A 25516-nucleotide genomic window follows, 5' to 3' on the forward strand; every position below is an offset into this window, starting at 1 on the left:
ACCCAGATTGGAAAACTATGGAAAGCCGTAAGTGCAAATTGAAAAAAGATCGCTATTTTTGGTAACAATGTAACCAAATTTGTTTATTTTGTTAAAAACAAAACAAATGGTAATGAGAGGTATTTTTTTTTATTGAAAGTTTGCAGAAAATGCTGAATTTGGTTAAAACATCTGTTTTTACGATTGAGTGTTTTACTAACATTCGGCCGACCATGCCAACCAAGGCGGTTTGTTTATCAACAAAAGAAAGGTCTGTTGGGAGAGTTACAACAATTTGCGATTAGAAACCATTTTGATCCCAAGATACTCATGGGTGAACACGGGGTGCCAGACTAGTCTGCCCATTGGGTTGTGCTGCATTTGGAGAAAACAGGGCCACCCACGTGACCAAAGAAAACTGGTCCCTCCATGTGCGCAACTCTCTCAATACACAGCTCTGGACCACACCGAAAATAGCGCCCTCACTTGAGATACAAAAATTAAAACATGTCAGGTACCTGCTATTGAGATCTAGTGGTTCCATAAAATTGCTTGCAAAGATATCATTGGATAAATGCAGTGACTAAAAGCCACATAGCTGGGTATGTTTTAATGGTCTGAGGTCACCTCGGGTGACCAAACGAAACACAGATATGGAAAGCTTAAATTACTTTCGGTCGTCTGCTTGTGTCCACTTCATGAGCCTCGAAGTGTGACGTCAGATGTTCAGGCTAGTTAACGACATAGCCTGAGACTGACCTCCAGCCGTCGTGTATCTTCACCTTTGACCTACATTCATTTCACATGCACATATATAGACACAGCATGCAGACGACCGAAAGTAAGCTTTCCATATCTGTGTTTTGATTGGTCGTCTTAGGTGACCTCAGACCAATCAAAACCAACACAGGTATACCGGTAGCTTTTAGTCACTGCATTTATCCAATGATATAATTGTAACCAATGAAATCACTGGATCTGAATAGCAAACACCTTAATATGTTTCACATATCTGTTTTCCCATGCCCCCCCCCCCGCGTCGAAGCCTAGGGTTAAATAGTCGGCACAACAAGCCCAGAGCATCAGCGTGTGTGGCAGGAGATCGGTCCCCCGGAGAATCCCCTCGCCCCCCCCCCCCCCCCCCCCAATTTGGCAAATTTGTTGATAATGCCCTCTTGTGAATCATCACCCAACAGCCCATTTTAATAGGGAGCTTTCGATTCGGGACGGGAGAAGGAAGGGAACGGAGAGGGAGCGCAATCGACCTGCGCATGCACGAACTGTCTCCGTCCTGCAGCGTACGGTTTTGGGGTGAAATAACTTCCGGTCTGTAAGCACCACCGAGTAGTTTCATTTTGTACACGTTGTTACGGTTGTTATAAACTGCACTGAATCGTGATCAGGTGGCCGTGTCACCGTCCGGTCCAAAGCTAGAACTTGAAGCAGCTTACAAATCAGGACGGAAGCGTGATGAGCACCTGGGCCGGACCGCCGCGTTTGGTTACTTTCCGTCCTGTACGCCCTACCATCCCGAATCGAATTCAACCTAATTCTATGAAGGGGACAGAATCATATGCGGACAGATTTACCTGGGACACCGGCCCCTGGAAAGTTTGCTTTTCCATAACTTATGTTTATGTTTATAAATAATGTATATGAATATTACATAAAAGACAAAGTAGGGTGCTTATACCGTTGCAGTAAGCTGCAATCATGTTGCATTAACTTATTTACAAGTAACGTAGGTTATGTCACGTGTGTCAACGATCGAATAACTTATGAGAGTCAAATGTTTGACTCCCATAACCTAGGTCTGTTGTTTATAATGTTTTTAATTTGTATCTACTTTTGGTTGCATTGTTGAATCTTTTTTTTTATGTCGGTTATTTTTCGGGATAATAGTAGTTAGCCCATATTTTAGATGGTCTTGTTTTTTGCCTTTTAGTTTCTCATTGTTAGGCGCATTGAGGAATCTGTGAATCATAATGCGCCTTATAAAATGTTCTTTATTGTTGTTATTATTATTCATGTTTGCTGTGCTGTTATAAGCTGTCGAGAAAGATTCATTGTGTAGTAACGTCAGGCCATTAACTTTGTTTTAGCATTATACCATAGATTCATTTTGTTGGTTATATCAATTTGCAACACGTAATTGTATTTCTCATGTTGAGTGCAACTAGCATCCAGGGACTCAGAGCATTTCAGTCTAATAGACTTTGACATTCTGGAGTTTGATAATAGGTTTGATACTAAAGTATGTAGGATTAATCGTGTGGGTTTATTTTATTTATTCGTGTGTTTTTTTTTTATGAAGATGTAGTTCACATTATTGGGGTGTGTTTTTAAGATAAAGTTTAATATTACAAAGTACCAAAGTACCTGTAGATAATACTTTATCGCTATGTACAGACGATAACAGTTCAAGCTTTTGTGTTCCAAATTTGAATAATGGATTATGAGTGTAGGCGGTACTTCGAGAGGCCACAGAGCAATCATTATTCCATTTCAACTATGCGATACCTTGTAATTAACTGTTATAATCGTTGTACACGGAGCACTCCCCATATTCACAAACTTTTTAAAGTGAATGCACATTGCGTGGCTTTGAACGACTTCATCCTATTCATGGCTAATAATGAGACACAATTTGAAAAGTCCAAAATTTTACCATGACAACCTAGACATGCCTTACATTATAATTGACATTTTTACCAAAATCATCATTTGATCATCTACATTACTATTGAAGGGAAAACAACCTACGTGGTCACCACACTGCTTGTAGATTAAATAATTACCGCCAAAAAAATATATATAATATAGTAGATTAATTACATGTCCAATAAAGACCATCACCTGTTTACATGTATCTATAGATATATCAATAAGTGCCACGTTAAAGTTCAAGCAACGGCTGAAAACTCAAAGTGAAACAATTTTGAGAAATTGTTTTGTCTCTGGTAAAACGTAATTTTGTGCGATAAGTGAACGAATTCACAATATTGACGACTGGAAAGTAAAAACGATGTTTTAATGTCATTCAAATTGTGCGTCTTTCAGAGACAAATTTGCTGCACGTTACTTCTTTTCTTAATGCATAAGTGAATTATTGGATTAAAGGCCAACCAGAACTAACATTTCATTGACTTTTCATAAAGGTATGTTGTTTTTCACATTAGCTTCATCGTGGCCTAAACGTCAGAATATGATCTGCATAATGTCTTACATTCTATAACGTACAATACACTCATTCTGCGTAAAACACTGAAGTATAGTTGGCATCATATTGGAAGCGTATACAACAAAATTCATTCTTATTATTTAAACAATCAAACCTGTTTATAAATCGAACAAATAATGCGTGTTTGTATAACGGACACAATTACTTTCATTTATTGGAAGATGGAATGTTTTATAAAACTCCGCTTCAATCACCTCGTTGAATGGAACATGGAATTGAATGGAATGGAACATTTCATGTATTTTCAAATCAAGGAAATATTCTCAAATTGCACTCATACAAATTCATTATATTGCAGAATGTTTTAAACTCGCTGATTGCAAAGTTATATTTGCGGTTGCTTCCGGTATACGATGCATTTAAAACAATTAAGTTACCATGATACAATTAAGGGAACCTATAAAGTTCACGAATTATTTTTGATTACAAATATTCTGTCCTGGGGTGGATTTCACAAAGAGTTAGGACTAGTCTTATCTTGAGTTAGGACCAGTTACTCGTCCTAACTTAGGACTATCCATGTAATTTGTATATCTCCTAGGCTCACTCTTTGTGAAATACACCCCAGGATTACCACCATAACAACAACAACTTTATTTTTAAATATTATCACAAAACGTTTTAGAGTACACGAACAAACTGTCTTGCAATCATTGTAACCTTTTCTGAAATACATGAAGCTGAATTGTAACAGGGGAGAGCTTCTTATACCATCTAGATCTTCTTGTCTATCTCCAATGTCGTTTCATACGCATGGTTATCCAATTCCTGCTGCAAGTCAGCATCCTTCGTGGTCATGGTTACCATGGCAATGTTGTCCTCGTTGTCTCCTCCTCCAAGACATCTTGGTCTGGACAGAACAAAACAACATTATTTGAAATAATTGAAGACAAAGTAAGTCTTATCGTAATAAAAGCACTTCAATTTCAATCTAAAGTCTTTCTCGTTAAATTTGTATAATTTGTGGTTGGATGATCCCCTCACCTCTTTCGAGGTTGTATCCTAAACTTTTGTGTGACCTCTGACAGTATGATATCTTTTTTTGACAAGGGTAATGCCGATTATTAGGTAGACCGTCCACATAGGGTCTGTGTCTGCCCGCAGCTCGCTGGAGAGCCGGCGTGTTAATCAGGAAGTCATTGGTAAATTAGTCTTTGTTCAATGCAACATTATTTAAAATGTAACCAATCAGTTCCCTTAGTATTTTCTACTTGATCATTTACACTTCCTATTAGTACCAATCCTTCAACCTAAAACGATTTCAAAAGCTGAGCAAATTGCAAATAGCAAACCAGCGTTGTTTATTTGGATAGCTACGGCTACAGGCATAAACTACACCGGAATGGGGGATCTATGATCTCCCTCGCTTTGTGGCCATTGGATCGTTTCTCGTAATTGCACTAAAACAAACAGATCGACTTGTCGCAAACTTACAATGTCCTGTCTTTCTTTAACGACATTTACGAGAAATGCTCTAGAGCAAACCCGGACGGGTTAATGTGGTGCAACAAGCAACTTAACAAATGTTGGGAGAAAACGCGATGAGAAATCTTTTGCTGAAACAACCCAATACAAGCTGAGAAATCACAAACGTGTATCACAATAACAACACAAACATGAACAGGGTGTCGATTAAGTTGTTCCCTCCCTCTAGCTTAAAAGTCTGTTTTAAATACATTTGATCTGAATAGTAAATGGATGCATCATGACATTGAGCAGAACTTCGCCTATCACATCCTTTAAAGATCAAGCATCGATCATTATTGCAAAGAGCATCGTGGGGCATTAAATGAAGACCCTATTACAACACATCATCTGAACTTACTTTCCGAATGCTTCCCCTTCTTCCAGAGTCTCAGGGAGTTTCTTGTGGTTAGTCTCTGGGAGAAGCAATGCAAGCAGACCCGCCAGAATGGACAAAGAACCAAACAAGATAAATGGCAGAGGTTCCCATACAGTCTTCAACTGTAGAATATAGGGAGAGAGGATACCCGCAACACGGGCAGCAGTGGATGACAAACCCATCCCGGCACTCCTGTATCACAAAGGGGTTTATGCAGTCATTCATTTATTGATTAACAATCAAAATATTATAAAACGTGAAACTCAAGATCATGTGTGTTATCATAATGAAACAATTATAAGTGCATGCTAAAGAAACAAGAAATACGCTTAAACAGAAAAAGAACAATTCGGCCATAAAACATAAACCAGCCTTGCTTTGAAATAAGCGTTGGAACCTAGGCTCTAGAAATGAATTAATTTACCAACCTCTTTTAATCGACTAACTATTTTAATTGTGGACAAAGACAATTTTCAAATAAAAAAAGGTACCATTTCTTCATAATCATAATGCAGTCTAAGAAACGATTGACTTTTTCAAGACATAATTTTATTCTTTCTTTTGGTACACACTTATTGCAGTACGTGCTATATTGTTTACGTACGGGACTTGTCATTAATATTCTGTATGAGTTTAATATTATTTTATTTTTTACTTTTTTTTATCTGGACGCATTGATTCGGTGCAAAACAAAGGTAAACAAATATCCTGGATAAAAACGGTTGGTTCCCTTAAAATAATAGCTCGTTTTCATTGCATAATAATCCTAAAATAAACGATTCTAATTTATAAGGCGAAGTTTGCCTTGGGACTTTACCGACCATCCTGACAAACGAGAGAGATTTACGTGAGATAGCGCTTAAAACCAGCCAGCAATCTAATTCTCATATTTTACAAGTCAAGTTGCCGTTAACATAATGGTTTCTAATGGTGGGCACGTAATCTCTTTCGTCATGATGGTCGGTAGCATCCCAATCAAACTTCGCCTAATAAATTCAATAAACTTGTTTAATATTAGGATCTAATTGTTTACCACTATGACGTCACTACAGAGACCACGTGAGGTGTCTAGAGTAACAGAAACTTGACTTATCGAATTAGAGAACCACTAAAGAGTTGAAAAACATAATAATTATGTTAATAACCTATGTAACACAGTTTCATCAACATGATTCAGACAACTTTATTGGATCAATTTGTGTTTAGATTTATTTGTGGTTAATTATAACTACACACAAAATTAAGAACCTTGTTTTATTACAATACGTTTGGGACACACCGGCTCACCGTTTATTTAGGGGTGTATAATCATAAATAATGTTTTTATAGATGGTAGCTGTAAAACAAAATCATCAAAATGTCACGTATTTAGCGAAAAATGATTTTAAAAACCCAAAGCGGTAAAAGGCCAGCGTATACGTGTTTCCAGCCGTTGCAACTGTCAAATCTTCGTGACATTGTCGCACAATGTTGTAAGTAAACTGGTGCTGTGATTAGTACAAACTTTTTACTATGACGCAGCATAAGGATCCAGTCTATTCATGCAACCAGCATAAACGGATCAGATTTTATATTATGGGAATAAAAGGGTAGTGACGAGTTAAAGCCGGCAGTGTCGTGGCCGTGTGATAAAGGCCCGAGCCGAGGTTAAAAGGCGTATAAGGAAACTCGGTGAAAACTTATCCGTTTTCTGACGTCCCTGGGCTCTGTACATGTGCATTTTTAAGAGACAGTTTTCGGATGTGCATTCGGACGCGTATTAATGCATCCTTGTATCCATGGGTTAATTGCACGGCGAGATCAGTCAACCGGGGGATCGAGGTTGTTGGCTAACCCACACAAATGGTAACCGAAAACCATCGTAGTAGAAGCGGCGTCTATAAGTCAACTACGATTACCGACGATTACACCTGGACCAATGGCCGACCAGCGGGTTTCTACTTCGAAGTGGTTGCCGACAGTGCTGCGTTTTTATTGATCACAGAGATATATCTTACCACGATGTCACCACAACGCTGCTTTTACGAATGGCGTTCACACTACGTGATTTTGCCCCGCTTATTGTCGGCTACGACCCGGCTATACGATTATTTTAAACATGTTCAAAATAAACGTGGGGAGACAATGCGGCTTCCCGACATAGGAGATCCCACCCCGACCAAACCACGCCCATGGAGATCCTCCAACGTCTGGCCATGATAGGCCCGCGATTGGCCACGCTCTCGGCCACTTTTCCATCGTAGTAGAAGCGGTGTCTATGTATGACAGGTGTATAAACGACGGAGCGGGACAGATACACCCCCTCCGCAGCTGGTTGCATCGCACAATGACGGCTTCTGGCTGGAAATCGCTATCAAACGTGGTATCTGGGGGTGACGTCAGGATGTGAGGTAGAATTCGGGGTATAGAAATAATTGTTTCTTGGAACACTGTTTCAAAATAACGAAACGCCAATGTTTGTAACTGCTTTACCTGTTGATACGTGATTCCTTTACCTGTACCTTTAGGGGCTCGATCATCTTCCAATATTCCATCTAACTTCACTTTCCAGCTTTACATACCTTACAGGTGTAGGGAATATCTCTCCTGACACGACGTAGATAGTCGCAAACGATGCTGTAATGCAAAACTTCCCAATCATGGCAATAACTGTCCTCACAATGCCCATTTCTGCATTTTAATCAAAGTAAATAAATCCAATATCTTGTAATCAAAAGCATAACATTCAATATTCTAACAGTTAGAAGCAACAAACAGCTGTTAATGAACAAAATACAAAAAAGTTACACGACTCTCAACCGTCACGGTCGTAGTTGTCTTCGTGGTTGTCGTCTTTGTCGTCGTGGTAATCGTTGTCATAGTGGTTATGGTCATGTTTGTGGTCGAGGTTGTTTCCTCATCACCATTGTCTTCGTGGTCATCGTGGTCGTCCTCAGCGTTGTTGTGTTGGTGTCGTTGTCGCTGTCGTTGTCGTTGAAGATTTTGTCACAGGATGGTTACTTGATGAAATACAGGATAAGATTGATCATAGACAGTTTGGCAATGCTAAATGTGTTTCCACCTCACACTACCTAACCCATTTAATGCATTATCTCTTTCAGGGAGCTGAGGAAAGTGGTAACCTGGGAACGGTGGTTCTTACTGATTTCTCCAAGGCTTTTGACCTTATCGACCATACCCTCCTTATAGAAAAGATCATTGGCCTTGGAGTTCGTGGATCCATCGTTCCCTGGATTTGCGACTTTCTCCATCTCAGACAACAATGTGTTAAGTACAACAATATTCTTTCAGACTATGTGTTTTTAAAGGGTGGTGTGCCTCAAGGTACAAAATTGGGTCCAGTTTTGTTTCAGATTGTAATTAACGATGCTGCTCAGGGCTCAAAATCTCAGTACTGGACATACGTTGATGACCAGACATTTGCTGAGAATCGTAATATTTCTGAGCCTGGCCATCTTCAGAATGACCTGGATTGCTTTCAAAAATGGTCTGATGAAAATTTACTCAGGCATAATCCCAGCAAGTGTCGGGCCCTCCAAGTAAGTTTCAGTAAAGCTCCTCCCCCCAAAACTGATCTTAAAATCGGTTCTGAATCTATTACATACACTGAGGAGGCTAAAGTTCTTGGCATTGTACTTCAAAGCAATCTTAAATGGGATGCCCAAGTTAACGACATGATACGCAAAGCGAATAGACGTTTGTTTATGGTTAGAACATTGAAACGTTTTGGTTTTGACTGCAACGAATTCAAAATAGTTTATGAAGGGTATGTGCGATCTACACTTGAATACGCTGATGTAGTTTGGCATTCTGGTTTGACAAAAAATCAAAGTGACGACATTGAACAAATTCAAAAAAGAGCCTGTAGAACCATCTTAGGTCATTCATATCTGTCTTATACTGATGCCTTAGAATTGTGTAATCTTGTCTCTTTATCTAACCGAAGGGTGGACCACTGCCGTGGATTTGCGGAGGGTTTGCCTAAATCAGACCGAACCAGTGGTCTCCTTCCTCCATCCAGGTTGGCAAGTCATGGCAGATGCCTCCGAAGTGCCACCAACATATCCCAGCTCCGTGTCAAAACCAATCGTTTTCAAAATAGCCCAATTCCTGATTTCATTAATTTGCTTAACACCCAATGATTATGTTGTTTTCTCTTTCTCTGGTTGCATTTTGTATTGTATTCCATAGTTTTAATACTTTCGTTGTTTTTTGCTAGTATTATTGATTGTTTTCCTCATCCAGTCGTATTTCCGTGTGTTTTTGATAGCGTGTTTTTATCCTGCCTTCTATTTGTTTTATGTATTTTTTGTGCTTTTTTGTATTATTGCAGTTCATCATTGTTTGTATTCCACCAGTCCTGTTCTTGTGTGTTTTTTAATATCTTTTTTTTTTATATTTATAATAATAATTATATCAATAATAATAATGTTTTTACTATTTAATTATTGTAAATCATGTGCAATTTGGCCTGTGGGCCACGAAATGTGATTCCAATAAAATGAAATGAAATGAAAAGAAATGAAAACTAATAATTGTTTTCTTCTTATGTGCCAATGGAAACTAAATTTCTGTATATTTATGATGCAGACAATAAAACATTCTAACTGTAATTGTTATTTTGGTTTCGGAATAGTATTTTTTTACCTAGGAAAGCAGTAGTGACGCAAGCAATGCCTCCTATTAACATACTGCCGCTCAGGTTATATCTACGGCCGTACTGCAAGGCGAAGAGGCAGAAGATGAGAGACGGGAATTCCACTAAACCTGAGATTGCTGCTGCCACATAGTCATCAACCCCGAGATCTGAGGTGCTCAAACCCAATCCATAGTACACCATGCTGTTCACTGCCCTGTTGTATAAGAGCGAATGTATACAGGGTCAAACTGACGAGAAACGTTTTTAAACGATGTCTGTTCAAAATCACAATTGAAAGAAAGATTTCTTTGTGAAACACACAAGGTTTTATACGAATTTGTTGGCATCTTGTGATCTTACTAGAAGCTATACTTACCAGTTAAACATCATATTCAACGTCTTAATGCACATGTTTGGAGAAGCAAACAGACCAAATGCAGTTTGCTTGGCTGCCGAGTGCGTTTCAGCCTGGTAAAAATGAGACAGTTTGTACACTTCGATTAAGTTAAGACGGAAGCATAATACACAATAAGTAAAGGCATATAGGATTTGAGGCATTGCATGGTGAGATATCACAGTATATTTGGTTTGCGGTAACACCATGTGTGTATCTACTTGCCAGGTAGAGTTGTTCTTAGGGAACTGTCTTGCTTTATTCTACTGCCGCGGAGTAGATAATCGGAGGTTCGGGAGACTTATCAGTATTGAAAAGAACTGTCCTGATTTTAACTATTACCAGGGCGGAAGTATAGAAAATAGACTGGACTACTACTTAAGCTTATAGGATCGTAATTAACTGTACTGCCGCGGAGTTAGTTCTGAATTGGTCTCAACGTTTCGACTAGCTTGCTCTATTCATCGTCAGGAGACTGAAGAGGTGGGCTTATTTATAGGGGTTCAGTGGATCCACTGCAGGTCAATCAATGCTCTGATTGGTTGTGTGGTTGGCGGGCTCAGGGCTATTGTTAGGGTTGCCCATTGTGTGAGAAACCCCTCGGGTGAAGTGAGGCGTGTCAGTAGGTTGGGGGTTGTTAGAGGAGAAGGGTTGTAGGATAGTATGCCAAATGCTGCTGGTGAAATAACCGATATCTTGTGGCACAGTGTCGTGTCTGTTTATTTCGATAGCTTCCCTTTTGCGCCTTGTCTCTCAAGCGCTATGATTCGAGCCTGATCCCAATCTATGACATGGTCTTAATCGGTGGAGTGTTTGACAATGGCAGATTTGTCATTTTCCCCTCTGCGGCCGTGTGCTTTGTGTTCTTTTAGCCTGGTAGTTAGGTCTCTACCGGTCTCGCCAATGTACACTTTACCACAAGTACAAGGAATTCAATAGACCCCTGCCTGACTGCTAGAGTCATGCTTGTCTTTGTGGGTGTGTAGCTTCGTTTCCAACTTGTTGTGAGTTCGGTAGTAGACCTTGATTTCTGCCTCACGGAGGATCCGTTGAATTTTGTGTGAGGTATGGAAGGACCGCAATGGGCATGATTGTGCAGACTGAGAGTTGTGTTTTGAAAGGGACTCTCGTTTGTTTGGTATTTACCCATTCTCTTTTAGCACTGTGTTAAAGTGCTCCAGTTCAGTAGGTAAATGTTCCTTGTCACAAATAATGTGTGCCCTTTGAAGTAGGGTTCGGTTCACTAGGGATGTACCAGAACGTAAACGAAAAGACGTACGGAAACCTAAATAGAACGTATGGTAAATGCTCGGGCGTGTAACCAGAATTTTGATTGGTCACTCGATACTCTTGCACCAGCAGCGCTGCCTGTCCCCTCATTACTGGAACGTATGCAAATCTTTATTGTCCGAGAGGCGGTCTGGAAGGGCGCACCACGACCATGCCCAGATTAACCTGTAGCCCTATTGTCCAATTGTGGCACACAAAGGATGGGCATACCTCCTGACAGAAGAGATAGTCGTGTGCAGTGGGACAGCTTAGAGCCCCGGCACGCGTAACCACATGACGTTGGTTCAACCCGCCAAATTGAATTGAGTGAAGTGTGGAATCTCATGAACTTTTTCGCACTATAGTTATTCCCGGGGAACCTTCGGTCGATCTTTTTAAACTAATAAGAAAAGCCCTTTCCACACCATAAGTATTTCCTTGGGTTTGATCGTATGTGTGAAACGGCCGTGCATATTCCTTTGAAATAGTACTCCCGGAAGTTACCTATATAAAATGGGATAGTGAGAACGGTTGCTGTGGTGACGGTGGGGTTAAAAACTCCAGGGATTTTCCCGGGATTTTATGAAAAATTAGTGCCGCCGATCGCCTGCAATGCTAAAGGAGGGGGGCAATTTTAAGCCATTTTGGTCCATTTTTGGTGAGCTTGTTAAAGACACTGTACACGTTTAGTAAATAATCAAAATATAAATTAACATACAAATTTACTTGGTAACGAGCAACGGAGAGCTAGTATAAAACATTGCGAGAAACGACTCCCTCTGAAGTAACACGGTTTTTGAGAAAGAGGTAAATTCTTACTAAAATTTTAAAAGACTTCTGACCAGAAGCCTTTTATTACTATCTGAAAGCACACAACAAGGGTATTTTTGTTTCAGCTTTTTCTTGCCATCAATGACCAATTGAGTCCAAATTTTCACAAAGGCTTGTTATTTTTATGCATATGTTGGGATACACCAAGTGAGACTACTGGTCTTTGACATTTACCAAACGTGTTAAACACCTTTAACTATTTAGGGCAGAATTCTGTAGACCCCCCCCCCCATCTTTTATGCTTTGTTTGAATTGTTTAGTTTTGTGTTAATTTATTGATTACATTATCTTCTTCATGTGTGTCCCTCGAGACCCCACATACACCCAACCCCCACTCAAGTATCTGAATGCACACTCCGATTTTCTCAGGGGAGTCAAGGTCTGTTTTAGAAGCAAAACTCGGACGTAAAATCTCCTAGAAATTGAATATTTGAAGTTAAAGTTTAAACATTACTTCCCCGAGAAAACAAAACAATGGTCACTATTAAGAGGTCACATGCACGAAACGAAGACACATGGCTAAAGTAGTTCTGCGAGTGAATTCTATTATCCAGTGCACTGTTCATTGCTCATTATTCAGAACTGGGCGTACGCCAAATGGAATAATTAGGTACCCATGTGACACGTACAGGCTTATCAGATGCGGCCTACTGCACACTAGTGGACGACATTTTTAGGTTTCCGTACGTCCTTTCGTTTACGTTCTGGTACATCCCTACTGAGGTTTTCACAGAAGGAAGATGGAATGACCGAGCGTTGAGGTAGCGTTGAGGTGGGTTTTCTGTACACGGAGTGTGCTAGAGAACCATCAGTCCTCTTGGAAATGAGTACATCAAGGAAAGGTAATGAATCGGATGTCTCAGTTTCCATGGTGAACTGAATGTTCGGATGCTGGCGATTAATGTGACTAAGGAAGTCATCAAGGTTTTCCAATCCATGTGACCAAATGATGAACGTGTCATCCACATATCGGAGCCAAAGCTTGGGTTTGAGTCGAGCGGTACCCAGGGCTTTCTGTTCAAAATCTTCCATGAAAATGTTCGCTAACCTGAGGAAATAGGAGACCCATGGGAGTTCCCTTTTGTTGGTTTGTTCTTGCATGCAGTTTAATAAGTGGGTTTGTTCTTTTACATGCAGTTATGAGGGTTAGTTCTTATAACTGCAGTTATACTGTTGGTTCTCACATGGAATTTGTGTTGTTGGTTCTAACCTACAGTTTTGTAGTTTGTCATTTCCTACAGATTTGGTGGTTAGTTCTTATTACCTACGGTTTTAATGTTTGTTAGTTCTTTCTTCCAGTTTTGTTGGTTGGTTGTAACATGCAGTTTCATTGGTTCATTCTTACCTGTGCAGCTTTAATATTTGCATTGGTAAACACATCTTCTGGAAAATCCCTTTTATTCGATTTTGCCAGTTTTCTGAGCGTAGTTTCAGCTTGTCGATACCGTCCTTTAGACATCTGCCAACGAGCTGATTCCGGGAAGTAACTATTTGAGAAAGATTTAAAGAACGATAAATCAATGCAGGGACAGCACGGAGGTATAGGTGGGTATTTTTAATTAGTCAACAGAAAGTGATTCAGCTCTTTCTTAATGAAGGATGCCACCAGACGATCTTTCACGGATGTATTCAAATACAAATATAGTGTGTTGTTAATGCTGTTTCGGTTGAAGTTTAGAAAACGTGACAGGTACAATATAAGTGGTACAATGTTGCTTTCTTGTTGGTTATAATGATCACTGAATGTCCTGGAGCCTCTTAGAGGGTAGTACAAGGCCTGGGTTATACTCACAAGTATAGAAGCAGATACAGAAATGTTGGAACAGCTATCAGAAGCTGCAAAGGTCTCCAAGTCGGAACAAAGTAGGCAATCAACGGAAGGATTGACAAACCAATGGAGGGAAATATCTGAACAGAGATACCGACCAAGACACGTTTGTTCGGACCAATGAATTCACATGCTGTGGGTGGAAAGGGTGTCAAGCATAATTTGTACATGTATCATAAATTGTTATGAAGAAAAGAGACGGAAGCCGACCAAGGGCCAGGTGAAATATTTTGTACATGAGCGCGAATATTTTGTTCGTACCATTTATCTGGCGGCCACCACTTATTATCTAGAGCATGAAGCAGGATCAAAGTGAAGCAAGTCAATGTATTACAAAGAGAGCTCGCACTTAAAATCCGCTAAATAAAGAAAGTGAGTTTCCTTCCTCCATTGTGGTACAGACAATTATCTTGCGGATATTCATGGAACATTACAGAATTCTAAGAAAAAAAATCGTTTGTCAGTTTGTGTATATGGTGGACTACAAAGTGTTTACACTGCCAGCAACTGTTTTGTTAGAAAACAGACAATTCTGTAATGTTCCTTTAAAGTCACATGGAAGTGGTATTTTGGCATAATTTGTGTTTTGATGAGTGGAATGTAACAAAAAACGTACAAACTCATGACTTGGACTTGCATGTATATTTGCACGTGTGTTTACTCTACGTATCAAGGCAAAGTCTGCCTCGATTGACGTCACAAAAGGGTAGGCGGAGTCAACCCCCAAACAACTTTAACTATTTTTTAAACGTATAAATCGTGACAAACAATTACTTTAAAAAATCTGTTGTTGTTACTAAACATATACTCTTATGTTTGCAAAAATAAACATTTTTTTAACAAGTGACTTTAAGTGGCAGCCGCCAAATATATGGTACAAAAACATTCTGGCGCTCATAGACAAATTATCTTTACCAATTAATAAACTAATTCATGAATACATGGTTAAATACATGAACATGCTCCTTGCAATACTTTAATTGTGTAACACCGTTTAAAAACAAATTTCATATTTTTCAGCTTAACAGCTTTAAGAAATTAGCAAAGAAAAAGAACTGATCTTCAGTGCCGACAGCCAACTGATCTTCAGTGCCGACAGCCAACTGATCTTCAGTGCCGACAGCCAACTGATCTTCAGTGCCGACAGCCAACTGATCTTCAGTGCCGACAGCCAAGTGATCTTCAGTGCCGACAGCCAAGTGATCTTCAGTGCCGACAGCCTACTGATCTTCAGTGCCGACAGCCAACTGATCTTCAGTGCCGACAGCCAACTGATCTTCAGTGCCGACAGCCAACTGATCTTCAGTGCCGACAGCCAACTGATCTTCAGTGCCGACAGCCAACTGATCTTCAGTGCCGACAGCCAACTGATCTTCAGTTCCGACAGCCAACTGATCTTCAGTGCCGACAGCCAACTGATCTTCAGTGCCGACAGCCAACTGATCTTCAGTGCCGACAGCCAACTGATCTTCAGTGCCGACAGCCAACTGATCTTCAGTGCCGACAGCCAACTGATCTTCAGTGCCGACAGCCAACTCATCTTCAGTGCCGACAGCCAACTCATCTTCAGTGCCGACAGCCAACTGGTCTTCAGTGCCGACAGCCAACTGGTTTCTGTTTACACTTTTGCACTTGCCAAGGCACTGAACTGTCAACTTCCTTTTTTTGTTTTTCTGTTCATTTTTGGGTTGCAAGGGGGTAAATTTTATAGGCTAAGGTTTAACGTAACCATGACTAACATGTGCTGCAGAGTATAAACCATAAATATCGGATTGACTGATACAAATTATAAAGGCCCTGTCACACCATGGCGTATCGCCTGAACGTATGCCAACGTATGCACAAAATAGTTCGAAAATTGTCAAAGTCCAAGAACGTCCAACTTCCAAACGAATTGCATCGAAAAAGTCGACATCGGTGTTGGAAAGGCTGTATACATAGCGTATTGATAGCGTTTTAATAACTAATGACAAAGTTATGACAGCGTATCACAGCGTATGCAAGCGTATGAGTAACGTAACGTATGCCTAAAGCCAAAGCAGTGAGATATAAACGAAATATTGTTCGTGGATTTTTAAAGTGGTAATACCTTACAGTAGAAATAGTCACCGACGTATATCAACGTATACCAACCTACGAGTAACGTTCCTCTAACGTATGCCAGCGTATGTCAACGTATGTCAACGTATGTCTAACGTACCATGAACTTACAGGGAACTTATGCAGAACGTATGAAGCACACGTTCAGTACGCCGAGAAATTTTGAACATGCTCAAAATAATTCGCAGGCTCGACGTGTTCAAAATTTTAACAGCGTATCACAGCGTGCTCTTAACGTAAACGACGTATCCCCAACTTACCCCAAACTTATATCAGCGTACACCAACGTATTTTCAATATTTCGCATACGTTGGCTTACGTTTAGCCGATACGCCATGGTGTGACAGGGCCTTAACTCTTGCGTTGGGGGAAACAAACAAGGGACGGTAGAATAGTATTGTGGGTATTTGCTATAATAGTGAACGTACCTAGGACGTATGCCACAAGATACGATCCAATCCCGCCAGCAGCTACAAAGAATCTCAGCAGCATGTAAGCAAAGAAATTGGGTGAAAACGTGTTGCCAATAGACGCTAACATGAACAACATAGTTGATATGAAGACGGTAGGTTTGCGTCCAAGCCTGTTATGGAGAAACAAAAACAAAATAAAAGCAATATTCAATATTCAGAACTATTTATCGGATACTGAAAATCGAGTAATTTTGCACCAGTCATTAATCGTCGTTTAATCAGTTATTTATTTTATGCACATGTTATTGGAATAGATTTACTCTTTTGTTGGTCAAAATAATAGTGCTCTTTTATGGGTCAAATTTTTTTTTTTCTCGCTTGTTGGTCAATATATTTGTGTTAATTTCTTTGTCAAAATATTTGTGCTCATCTGTTGTTCAAATTATCGTTGCTCTTTAATTATCGTTTCTTTTTTTTTAAATCAGTGTAAGCTCAGATATTGACTATCCAAGATAGGGCCGCCCACATTAATAGTGGTATGTAGCCTATATCAACCACCAGTTTATGGTCATATAAAATAACCACTGCTTGTTTCAAATATAGCTGTTACCCATGTAGGTCCGAGGATTCAAGGCATGGGTAGAGTTAATCATTTGGATTCTGTTTTTCGGTTTACTTTTATATGGACTAAACCAATAATAGGTTAAGCTTGCTCTAAAAGGGGTTTAACAAGCTTCAGTGTTGGTTGAACACGTTTAAACCAATGGGGTAGATCAGGAGACCATTAATTGGTCTAAATTTACAATGTGTTAACAAACGGGTTCAAAATCCACCCAATATTAGTCGAGCTTATCCCCAAAACAAAGGTTAACAACCAATCTCAATGTTGGGCAATGAAGAACAAGATACCATCTGTTGAACTTAAGGTAAAAAACAAGTATATTTTACCACGTATTGGTTAAAAGAGTTTTTTAAATGACCAATTTACTAGGGAAGTTTTGCTAGTTACAATATAGATTAACAAACAACTGGTACTTCGAAATTGACCACTCAACTCATCATATATTTTTCTTTTGTTTTTAAGTGTTAATTTCTTTTTTCTTTTTTTATTGAATTGTTTCCTTTTTTTTTTACTTGAAAAAAGGCATTATCTTTTATATAGGGTGCGTTCGATAAGTTTCCCTGGGTCGACCCCGCAGTGCTCACTCGGGTGAGCCCCTGACAAGAGCTAATCGAACGATCACACTCGCCCTCTCGTGGTAACGGCATGCACCTCAGGGAACCCCAAGTGACCCACTCCACAAGCAGGGCACTGGGGCTGACCCGGGTGAGCCCCGTCAAAGCTATTCGAACGTACCGGGGCAGACCAGGGTCGACCCAGTGAAGCTAAACGAACGCACCCATAGATACTAATGTTACTGTGTTTGAACTGTGACCGTTTCTGCTCGCTGACTTACCAATCCGCAACTGAGCCAAAGAAAAAAGAGCCGAAGAGAAGACCAGCGAAGTAGACGGATTGCAGGAAGCTGGATGCAGTCTGAGCGTCACATACAAGCTCGAACTATCGATAAATAAATTGTAAAAATGCTTTTAAAACAATTCATTGGTTGAAATATGCTTTGGTTATGCTTATGGTCCCATTAATGTTAAAGTCACCTGGAAGTGGTATTTTTTCAAAATAAAGCTTTTGTCACTAATATATGTGTTTTGATGAGTGGAATGTGAATAAACAGTTAACTAAGGTTTTAAAAAATCAGTTCTTATGTCATTAACAAATTTAAGAGTAGACCCCGACCCGAGAGGGCGCTGTTCGTGACGTCAATCGAGGCAGACTTTGCCTGTAATGCGTAGAGTAAACACAATTGCAAAGTACATGTACGGACCAAGTCGTAAGTTTGTACGTTTCAAAAAAAAAAAAAAAAAATTGTTTTTTTTTCGGCAATGCCGACCAGGTGTATTGCTGCTGAATGCAGAAAAACACTTTTTGAAATGTACCACCTCACGACTTGGACGTACATGTACTTTGCACGTGTGTTTACTATACGCATTGCAGGCAAAGTCTGCCTCGATTGACGTCACAAAGGGGGTAGGCGGAGTCAGCCCCCCAAACAACTTTATACATTTTTTAAACATATAAATCGTGACAAACAATTACTAAAAAAATTGTTTTATTGTTCGTAAGCATATACTCTTATGTTTGAAAGAAAAACAAATTCTATTTCCAGGTGACTTTAAAGACAGGAGAGACTGTAGTGTTATATACCGTATTGAATATGACGTCACACGGCTTAAATATCTGACCTACAAGATGGCGACTTTTCATTGCAAAAAGGGGTTATTCAATACGGTCTATAGTCAGCCTCGCTACCATGGGCAGCGCGCCGTATCGATACAAGGCATGCTGGGAAAAATGGCGCGGTGAGATCGATCACCCCTGAGAACGAGGTTGGTCTATAGTGGCCTCATCATTGCACCCTGGGTTCTTATTGGGTGCGTTCGTTCAGCTTCCCTGGGTCATCCCCGGTCTGCCCCGGTACGTTCGAATAGCTTTTGAGGTCATTCCATGGGCTCACCCAGGTCAGCACCCCCACCCCCCCCCCCGCCCTGCTTGTGGAGTGGGTCACTGCACTTGGGGGCTTGCCCCAGGTAAACGACGTCACTACGAGAGCGGTGAGTGGTCGTTCATTTAGCTCTTGTCAGGGGCTTACCCGAGTGAGCACCGCGGGGTAGACACAGGGAAGCTAAACAAACACACCCATTGAGTCATCAGTCAGGCCTCATCAGTGCACCAGGGGTCCTTTTTGAGTCATCAATCAGTCATAATCAATGCACACTGGGTCCTTAATGAGTGATCAATCAGGCCTCATCAGTGCTTCCTAGGTCCTTATTGGGTCATCAGTCAGGCCTCATCAGTGCACCCTGGGTCCTTATTGGGTCATCATTCAGGCCTCAACAGTGCATCCTGGGTCCTTATTGGGTCATCAATCAGGCCTCATCAGTGCATCCTGGGTCCTTATTGAGTCATCAATCAGGCCTCATCATTGTGCCCTGGGTCCGGCCCTATTGAGTCATCAATCAGGCATCATCATTGTGGCATGGGTCCTTATTGAGTCATCAATCAGACCTCATCATTGTGGCATGGGTCCTTTTGAGTCATCAATCAGACCTCATCATTGCGCCCTGGGTCCTTATTGAGTCATCAATCAGGCATCATCAATGTGCCCTGGGTCCTTATTGGGTCATCAATCAGGCATCATCATTGCGCCCTGGGTCCTTATTGAGTCATCAATCAGACCTCATCATTGTGGCATGGGTCCTTATTGGGTCATCAATCAGACCTCGGCCCAATTTCATAGAGTTGCTTAACGGTCGATTTTGTGCTTAACGGGTGCACCTAGCAAGTTTTTCATTTCATAGCCTTGCTTAAGCAAGGTTTTTTGCTTAAAACGGCGAGGCAAGCAAGCAAAAAGGGTCCTTAAAGCCCAATTGCTTAAGCACCCTGTTTAAGCACCGGGCCAGTTTCAAAGAGTTGCATCCCGTAACGGTCGATTTTGTGCTTAACGGGCGCACCTAGCAAATTTTTCATTTCATACCCTTGCTTAAGCAAGGTTTTTTGCTTACATAGGTAAGCAAACAAAAAGGGTCCTTAAAGCCTCTATTTTGCTTATAAGCACCCTATTCACGCAGCGCATATTCAACACTCATTGCAAACGATGTTATTGTGCCGGCACAGCGGTGATTGTACGTGCGTTTGTATGGTAGGTGTAGCGAATAAACGAGTGTCTAAAATGCTTCAGAATCATGCTGTACAATGTATTATCTTCTTGTTTACTTTCAAGTTAGTGTGTAAACCTTTCGAGGGGCACTTTGAACCATTACAAATAATACATATCAGACACAGAAGGTGATGAATTCTTTTTTATCGCCACTCGAGTGCACTCCGCATTTATTTCGCCCGCCATTTTGTCAGCATCTTCTTCTTTTTCGCTTAAAGGAACACGTTGCCTTGGATCAGACGAGTTGGTCTATTAAAAACGTTTGAAACCGTTTGTTATGAAATGCATATGGTTAGAAAGATGTTTTAAAAGTAGAAAATAATGATCCACACAAGTATCACTCGAAATTGCACGGTTTTTCTTTTACGTCGTCGACTAACACGTCGGCCATTTATGGGAGTCAAAATTTTGACTCCCATAAATGGCCGACCGTGTTAGTCGACAGGGTAAAAAGAAAACCACGCAATTTCGAGGCATATTTGTGTAGATCGCTGTATTATACTTTCACAATATCTTTCTAACCATATACATTTTACAACAAACGGTTACAGAACGCTTTTCAAAGACCAACTCGACCGATCCAAGGCAACGTGTTCCTTTAAGCAAACGATCTAAAATGTTGCGCGCGCAGTTTGTTTACGTGCTTTAGCTAGCAACCGCTGGTGAAATAGGTTTACGCTTAAGCAATTTTTGTTGCTACGTTAAGCCAACATATTTGCTTACCGTTAAGCAGCCCTAGGCCATGCACATAGTGCAAATTACACTGCCTTCTTCAGTTTTGCTTAAGTAAACGATCTAAAATCTCCGCGCGAAGATTGTTTACGTGCTTAAGCTCGTGTACGTTTAGCATGGAATCCGAATGGTTTTAAGCAATTATTTTTGCTACGTTAAGCAAAAAAATGTGCTTACCGTTAAGCAGCTCTAAAGAAATTGGGCCCTCATCATTGCGCCCTTGGTCCTTATTGAGTCATCAGTCAGACCTCATCATTGTTCCCTGGGTCCTTTTGAGTCATCAATCAGACCTCATCTTTGTTCCCTTGGTCCTTATTGAGTCATCAGTCAGACCTCATCATTGTTCCCTTGGTCCTTATTGAGTCATCAGTCAGACCTCATCATTGTTCCCTGGGTCCTTATTGAGTCATCAATCAGACCTCATCATTGTTCCCTTGGTCCTTATTGAGTCATCAATCAGACCTCATCATTGTTCCCTGGGTCCTTATTGAGTCATCAATCATACCTCATCATTGTTCCCTGGGTCCTTATTGAGTCATCAATCAGACCTCATCATTGTTCCCTGTGTCCTTATTGAGTCATCAATCATACCTCATCATTGTTCCCTGGGTCCTTATTGAGTCATCAGTCAGACCTCATCATTGTTCCCTGGGTCCTTTTGAGTCATCAATCTGACCTCATCATTGTTCCCTGGGTCGTTTTGAGTCATCAATCAGACCTCATCATTGCGCCCTGGGTCCTTTTGAGTCATCAATCAGACCTCATCATTGCGCCCTGGGTCCTTTTGAGTCATCAATCTGACCTCATCATTGCGCCCTGGGTCCTTATCGAGTTATCAATCAGGCCTCATCATTGTGCCATAGGTCCCCCATATTGAGCTATCAAGCAGACCTTATTATTGCCCTCATGATCCTTAGGAGTCCGGTCTGGACAGCAGTGGGTCTGTCGGAATAACTGTCAGAATAACTTCTAAATTTGTATCATCAATACTTACATCAAATTGTTGTCAACAATTTAAACAAAGGTATATTTTGTTGATAAATCAAATGACTCACCTCGCTTATGATAGTAGTCTTATACTGCGTAGTGTCAAACACCCAACCATTGGAGCAGTCTATAATTTTGTTGGTATAGTCAGTTGGATTCATTCCAGGTTTGAATTCTAGCTTCCGTACATCGTACATGTGACAACTATCGTAGTCTTTCTCCCCCGTCTCCTTGTTGGTCACAATGAGCGGGATAGACGCGTTCCTCTTTGCTTTAAGACACTCCCAGTCATCGAACTGACCGGTCGTGCAATTGGCCTTATCCCAGTGGGCCACCCGACACCAGTGGTCAGTATCTGCGGCCATAAAGACTTGTCCGAGAGTATTCATGGCTGTCATGATGCCGATCAGCGACACCAAAAAACACAAGATTTTCTGCCATTTTCCAAACTCGCCAACAGTGAAGAGTATGTCATCAAACTTGAGGGCTGATGACTTTTGAGCATTGGTGTCCGTCTGCTCCTTCGACATGATGAATGCCTACTGTTTATACTTTACACATCAATGGCGGATAATGCTAACACAAATCAAAGTTTCTAACAACTGAATCTATTCCGTGATACCCAAATTTCCTCCTAAACCTTTGGTGCTATGCTAATTACGTGGACATTGGCCCAAGATAACGTGTTTTAAAGAGTCTACCCGTTCCAATTTGATAATTTGAAATTTCTATTAGATAAGTACTAATGCATTTCTAAGTTATCTTAACATAACTGTAAAGGGGTGTGTTCCGACAGCAACTCGCCAAAATGACGACTGTTTTAATCCAGACTGGGGCTACTTGGCAGAGAATCTTGGCTACGAACGTGCCGTACCAATTGAAGATAGCGAAGAGAGATCACTTTATTACCCTCAGTTGTTTTAACTTTTATGTAACAGCATCACTCTCGTGCTGGAAGGGACACACATCATTATAACTGTTCCTTCAACCATTTGAGCTTTGGCTTTGTAGTAGAATCAACGGAAAACACGGAGAAATAAATGAACTATATTTGTAATTGCAAAACTATAATAAAATAATTATGCAAATGATTGGATCGGTCAGTGACATAAAACGGTAATTACTATTATTATGAACTGTTTTTTAATTGTTCTTTTTCCTTTCTTTTCTTTCTTTTTTTCTAAGCGCCACCCTGTGTGATGGTCAGACTGCGAACTAAAAACACAACTGCCCTAATTAAATTGCAATACAGCCATTTTCAAACAACTTGTAAAAGTTCAATAGTTGAATCCAATGTGATTCTCTTAGCCTGCGGTGTGTGTTATCACATTACGGGTGTCGTTGTTTCGAATACCACTCTAGTCAATATTTCTTTGTTCAACCCCCAAAATCATATCTCATATGAAGAAGGTCCGGTTTGGATCGAAGTTTGCCAACCTGACCGTTGTGGGAGGTTACAATAGTGCATCGTTCAAGTATAGTCAGATCAGATTAAATACTAATTACCAAAGTACTCGATCTTTGCTTTTACCTTTGTAGTTTATTAAGGGGACTTGTTCATTTATCAAGATCAGCCATAAAATAAAGGTCAATTTTCAACGCATAATATGGTTGTAAATGTTTACATTGACATTTTAACTAAGGTTTGAAAAATATTGTTTTCGTTTTAATTACAAATTGAAGAGTAGGACCCGACCCGAGAGGGCGCTGTTCGTGACGTCAATCGAGGCGCGATATTTGAAGAGAAAATTGGTAGTCTGGTCCCATGTCTAGTCTGGGTACCTGATCGGCATGATGCATATGCTGTGTGGTGTGTAGGACCTGCGTTTTCAGCAGGGTCTCGATGAACATGGCACATCACAACAAATTTAGACAAGAGTTTACTTAAGAAATTATATACAAATAATACGTACGTTGAAACTTGAATGCTATTGGCTTTTACAAAAGCAAGCCACTATTAATCGAATAGTCATCTCTACAAATCGCGTTTTGACGGTGCAAATCGACCAATCCTGAACAACTTTCCTGTGTGGAGACATGAAATTTGCAAAAGTTTGGGAATTACATTTTTTTTTTCAAAAGTCAAAACTTAACAAAAGATGGTCGACTACAGCCAAAATAAAATAGTGGCGGAGTTCAAATTTGCACCAGCACACTCAGGTTGGGTAACCGCACGAAGTAACTGCGCTAATTCGGCTTTTCGCGGTGTGTAAAAGTTTATTCCCCGGGCAGGGAAAAATGAAAAGCGGTCACTTTGGATTCAATAACTCAACTCCGGATATCGCTTTTTGACGGTGCGAATCGACCAAGTTGTGCATCCTGAACAACTTTCCTGTGTGGAGACATGCGAAATTCGCAAAACTTGGGGAATTACAAAAGTGCAAAAGTGACGTCATATTTTGACGAAAAAATCGTCGATTACAGCCAAAATATAATAGTGGCAGAGTTCAAATTTGCACCAGCACACTCAGGTGGGGTAACCGCTCGAAGTAATCGCGCTTATTCGGTTTTCCGCGGTGGCTCGAAAATTAACAAGTTTATTCGCAGGGCGGGCTAGGAAAAGGGAAAAGCGGCCATTTTGAATTCATACTCAGCTTTGGAAATCGCGTTTTTACGGTGCAAATCGACCAAGTTGAGCATCCTGAACAAAATAATTTCCTGCGTCGAGACATACAAAATTCGCAAAACTTTGGGGTTCGGAATACACAACTTTTTGGTGCAAAAGTGACGTCATAATGCAAATCGACCAAGTTGAGCATCCTGAACAATTTTCCTGTGTGGAGACATGCAAATACAACTTTACACACCATAGCAACCACATCACATGATCTATCTAGTGACTAAGGAGAATGAAACTCAATCTAGCAGATGATAATTTTGTTGTGAAAATTAGAGGTTGGATGATGTTTCTTTGACTCATTTGACTCACTCCCTCTCGAGTCGTCTGATTGGCTTATGAGACCAGGGATTTCACAAAGGCAGTCCTATTAAACTTAGGACTAGTCCTAGGCAATGCTAAAAGATAGGACCAGTCCGAAGTTAGGACCAGTAACTCATCCTAACTTAGGACTGGGCCTATCTCTTAGCATTGCCTAGGACTAGTCCTAAGTTAGGACTACCTTTGTGAAATCCACCCCGGGGTTCGATTAGGGGAGTCAGGTATGGGTGCGTTCGTTTAGCTTCCCTGGGTCGACCCCGGTCTGCCCCGGTCGGTACGTTCGAATAGCTTTGAGCAAGTTCGAGTGTGCACAATGCAATGGTTAACTAAAGGTTGACCATTTTGACTCGAACCCAGGCTGGTCGACCATTGGTTGACTACTGTGGTCGACCATTTGGAACCAGCCTCGAGCCCATGGTTTCTTCACTGGTCCCAACAGCATATTCCATTCTAACATGTGTTAAGCGCAGAGAGGAACCAGTGACACTTTAGTGAAAAGGTGGAAGGTTGACTAGACTACCAAACGAGTCGTTCGGGTGAGTACGT

The 25516-nt window shown here is 40.7% G+C and overlaps 1 protein-coding gene and 1 pseudogene across 1 annotated transcript; both read right to left on the minus strand.

Annotated features, from left to right (window-relative positions):
• Positions 1–1645: 1645 nt before the first annotated feature.
• On the minus strand, positions 1646–22618 carry LOC139947050 (organic cation transporter protein-like). Its single transcript, XM_071944879.1, has 10 exons — positions 22101–22618; positions 17995–18098; positions 16553–16707; positions 13989–14157; positions 13542–13683; positions 10079–10170; positions 9711–9916; positions 7625–7733; positions 5046–5255; positions 1646–4070 (listed from the first exon to the last, which is right to left on the minus strand). Exons 1-10 carry the CDS (start codon positions 22560–22562, stop codon positions 3935–3937), a joined length of 1785 nt encoding a protein of 594 aa, XP_071800980.1. The 5' UTR covers positions 22563–22618; the 3' UTR covers positions 1646–3934.
• On the minus strand, positions 10619–13066 carry LOC139946935 (uncharacterized; annotated as a pseudogene).
• Positions 22619–25516: the final 2898 nt, after the last annotated feature.

This window comes from Asterias amurensis, chromosome 14 (assembly GCF_032118995.1).
Source record: "Asterias amurensis chromosome 14, ASM3211899v1".
NCBI lineage: Eukaryota > Metazoa > Echinodermata > Asteroidea > Forcipulatida > Asteriidae > Asterias > Asterias amurensis.

Excerpts from the sequence above, each read along its gene's own strand:
- LOC139947050 (XM_071944879.1), bottom strand. The coding sequence starts at position 22,562 with ATGTCGAAGGAGCAGACGGACACCAATGCTCAAAAGTCATCAGCCCTC. Across the intron at positions 18,099-22,100 it reads AGACTACTATCATAAGCGAG|TTCGAGCTTGTATGTGACGC; the intron begins GTGAGTCATTTG and ends ATTTATCGATAG. Across the intron at positions 5,256-7,624 it reads ATATTCCCTACACCTGTAAG|GAGTGCCGGGATGGGTTTGT; the intron begins GTATGTAAAGCT and ends TTTGTGATACAG.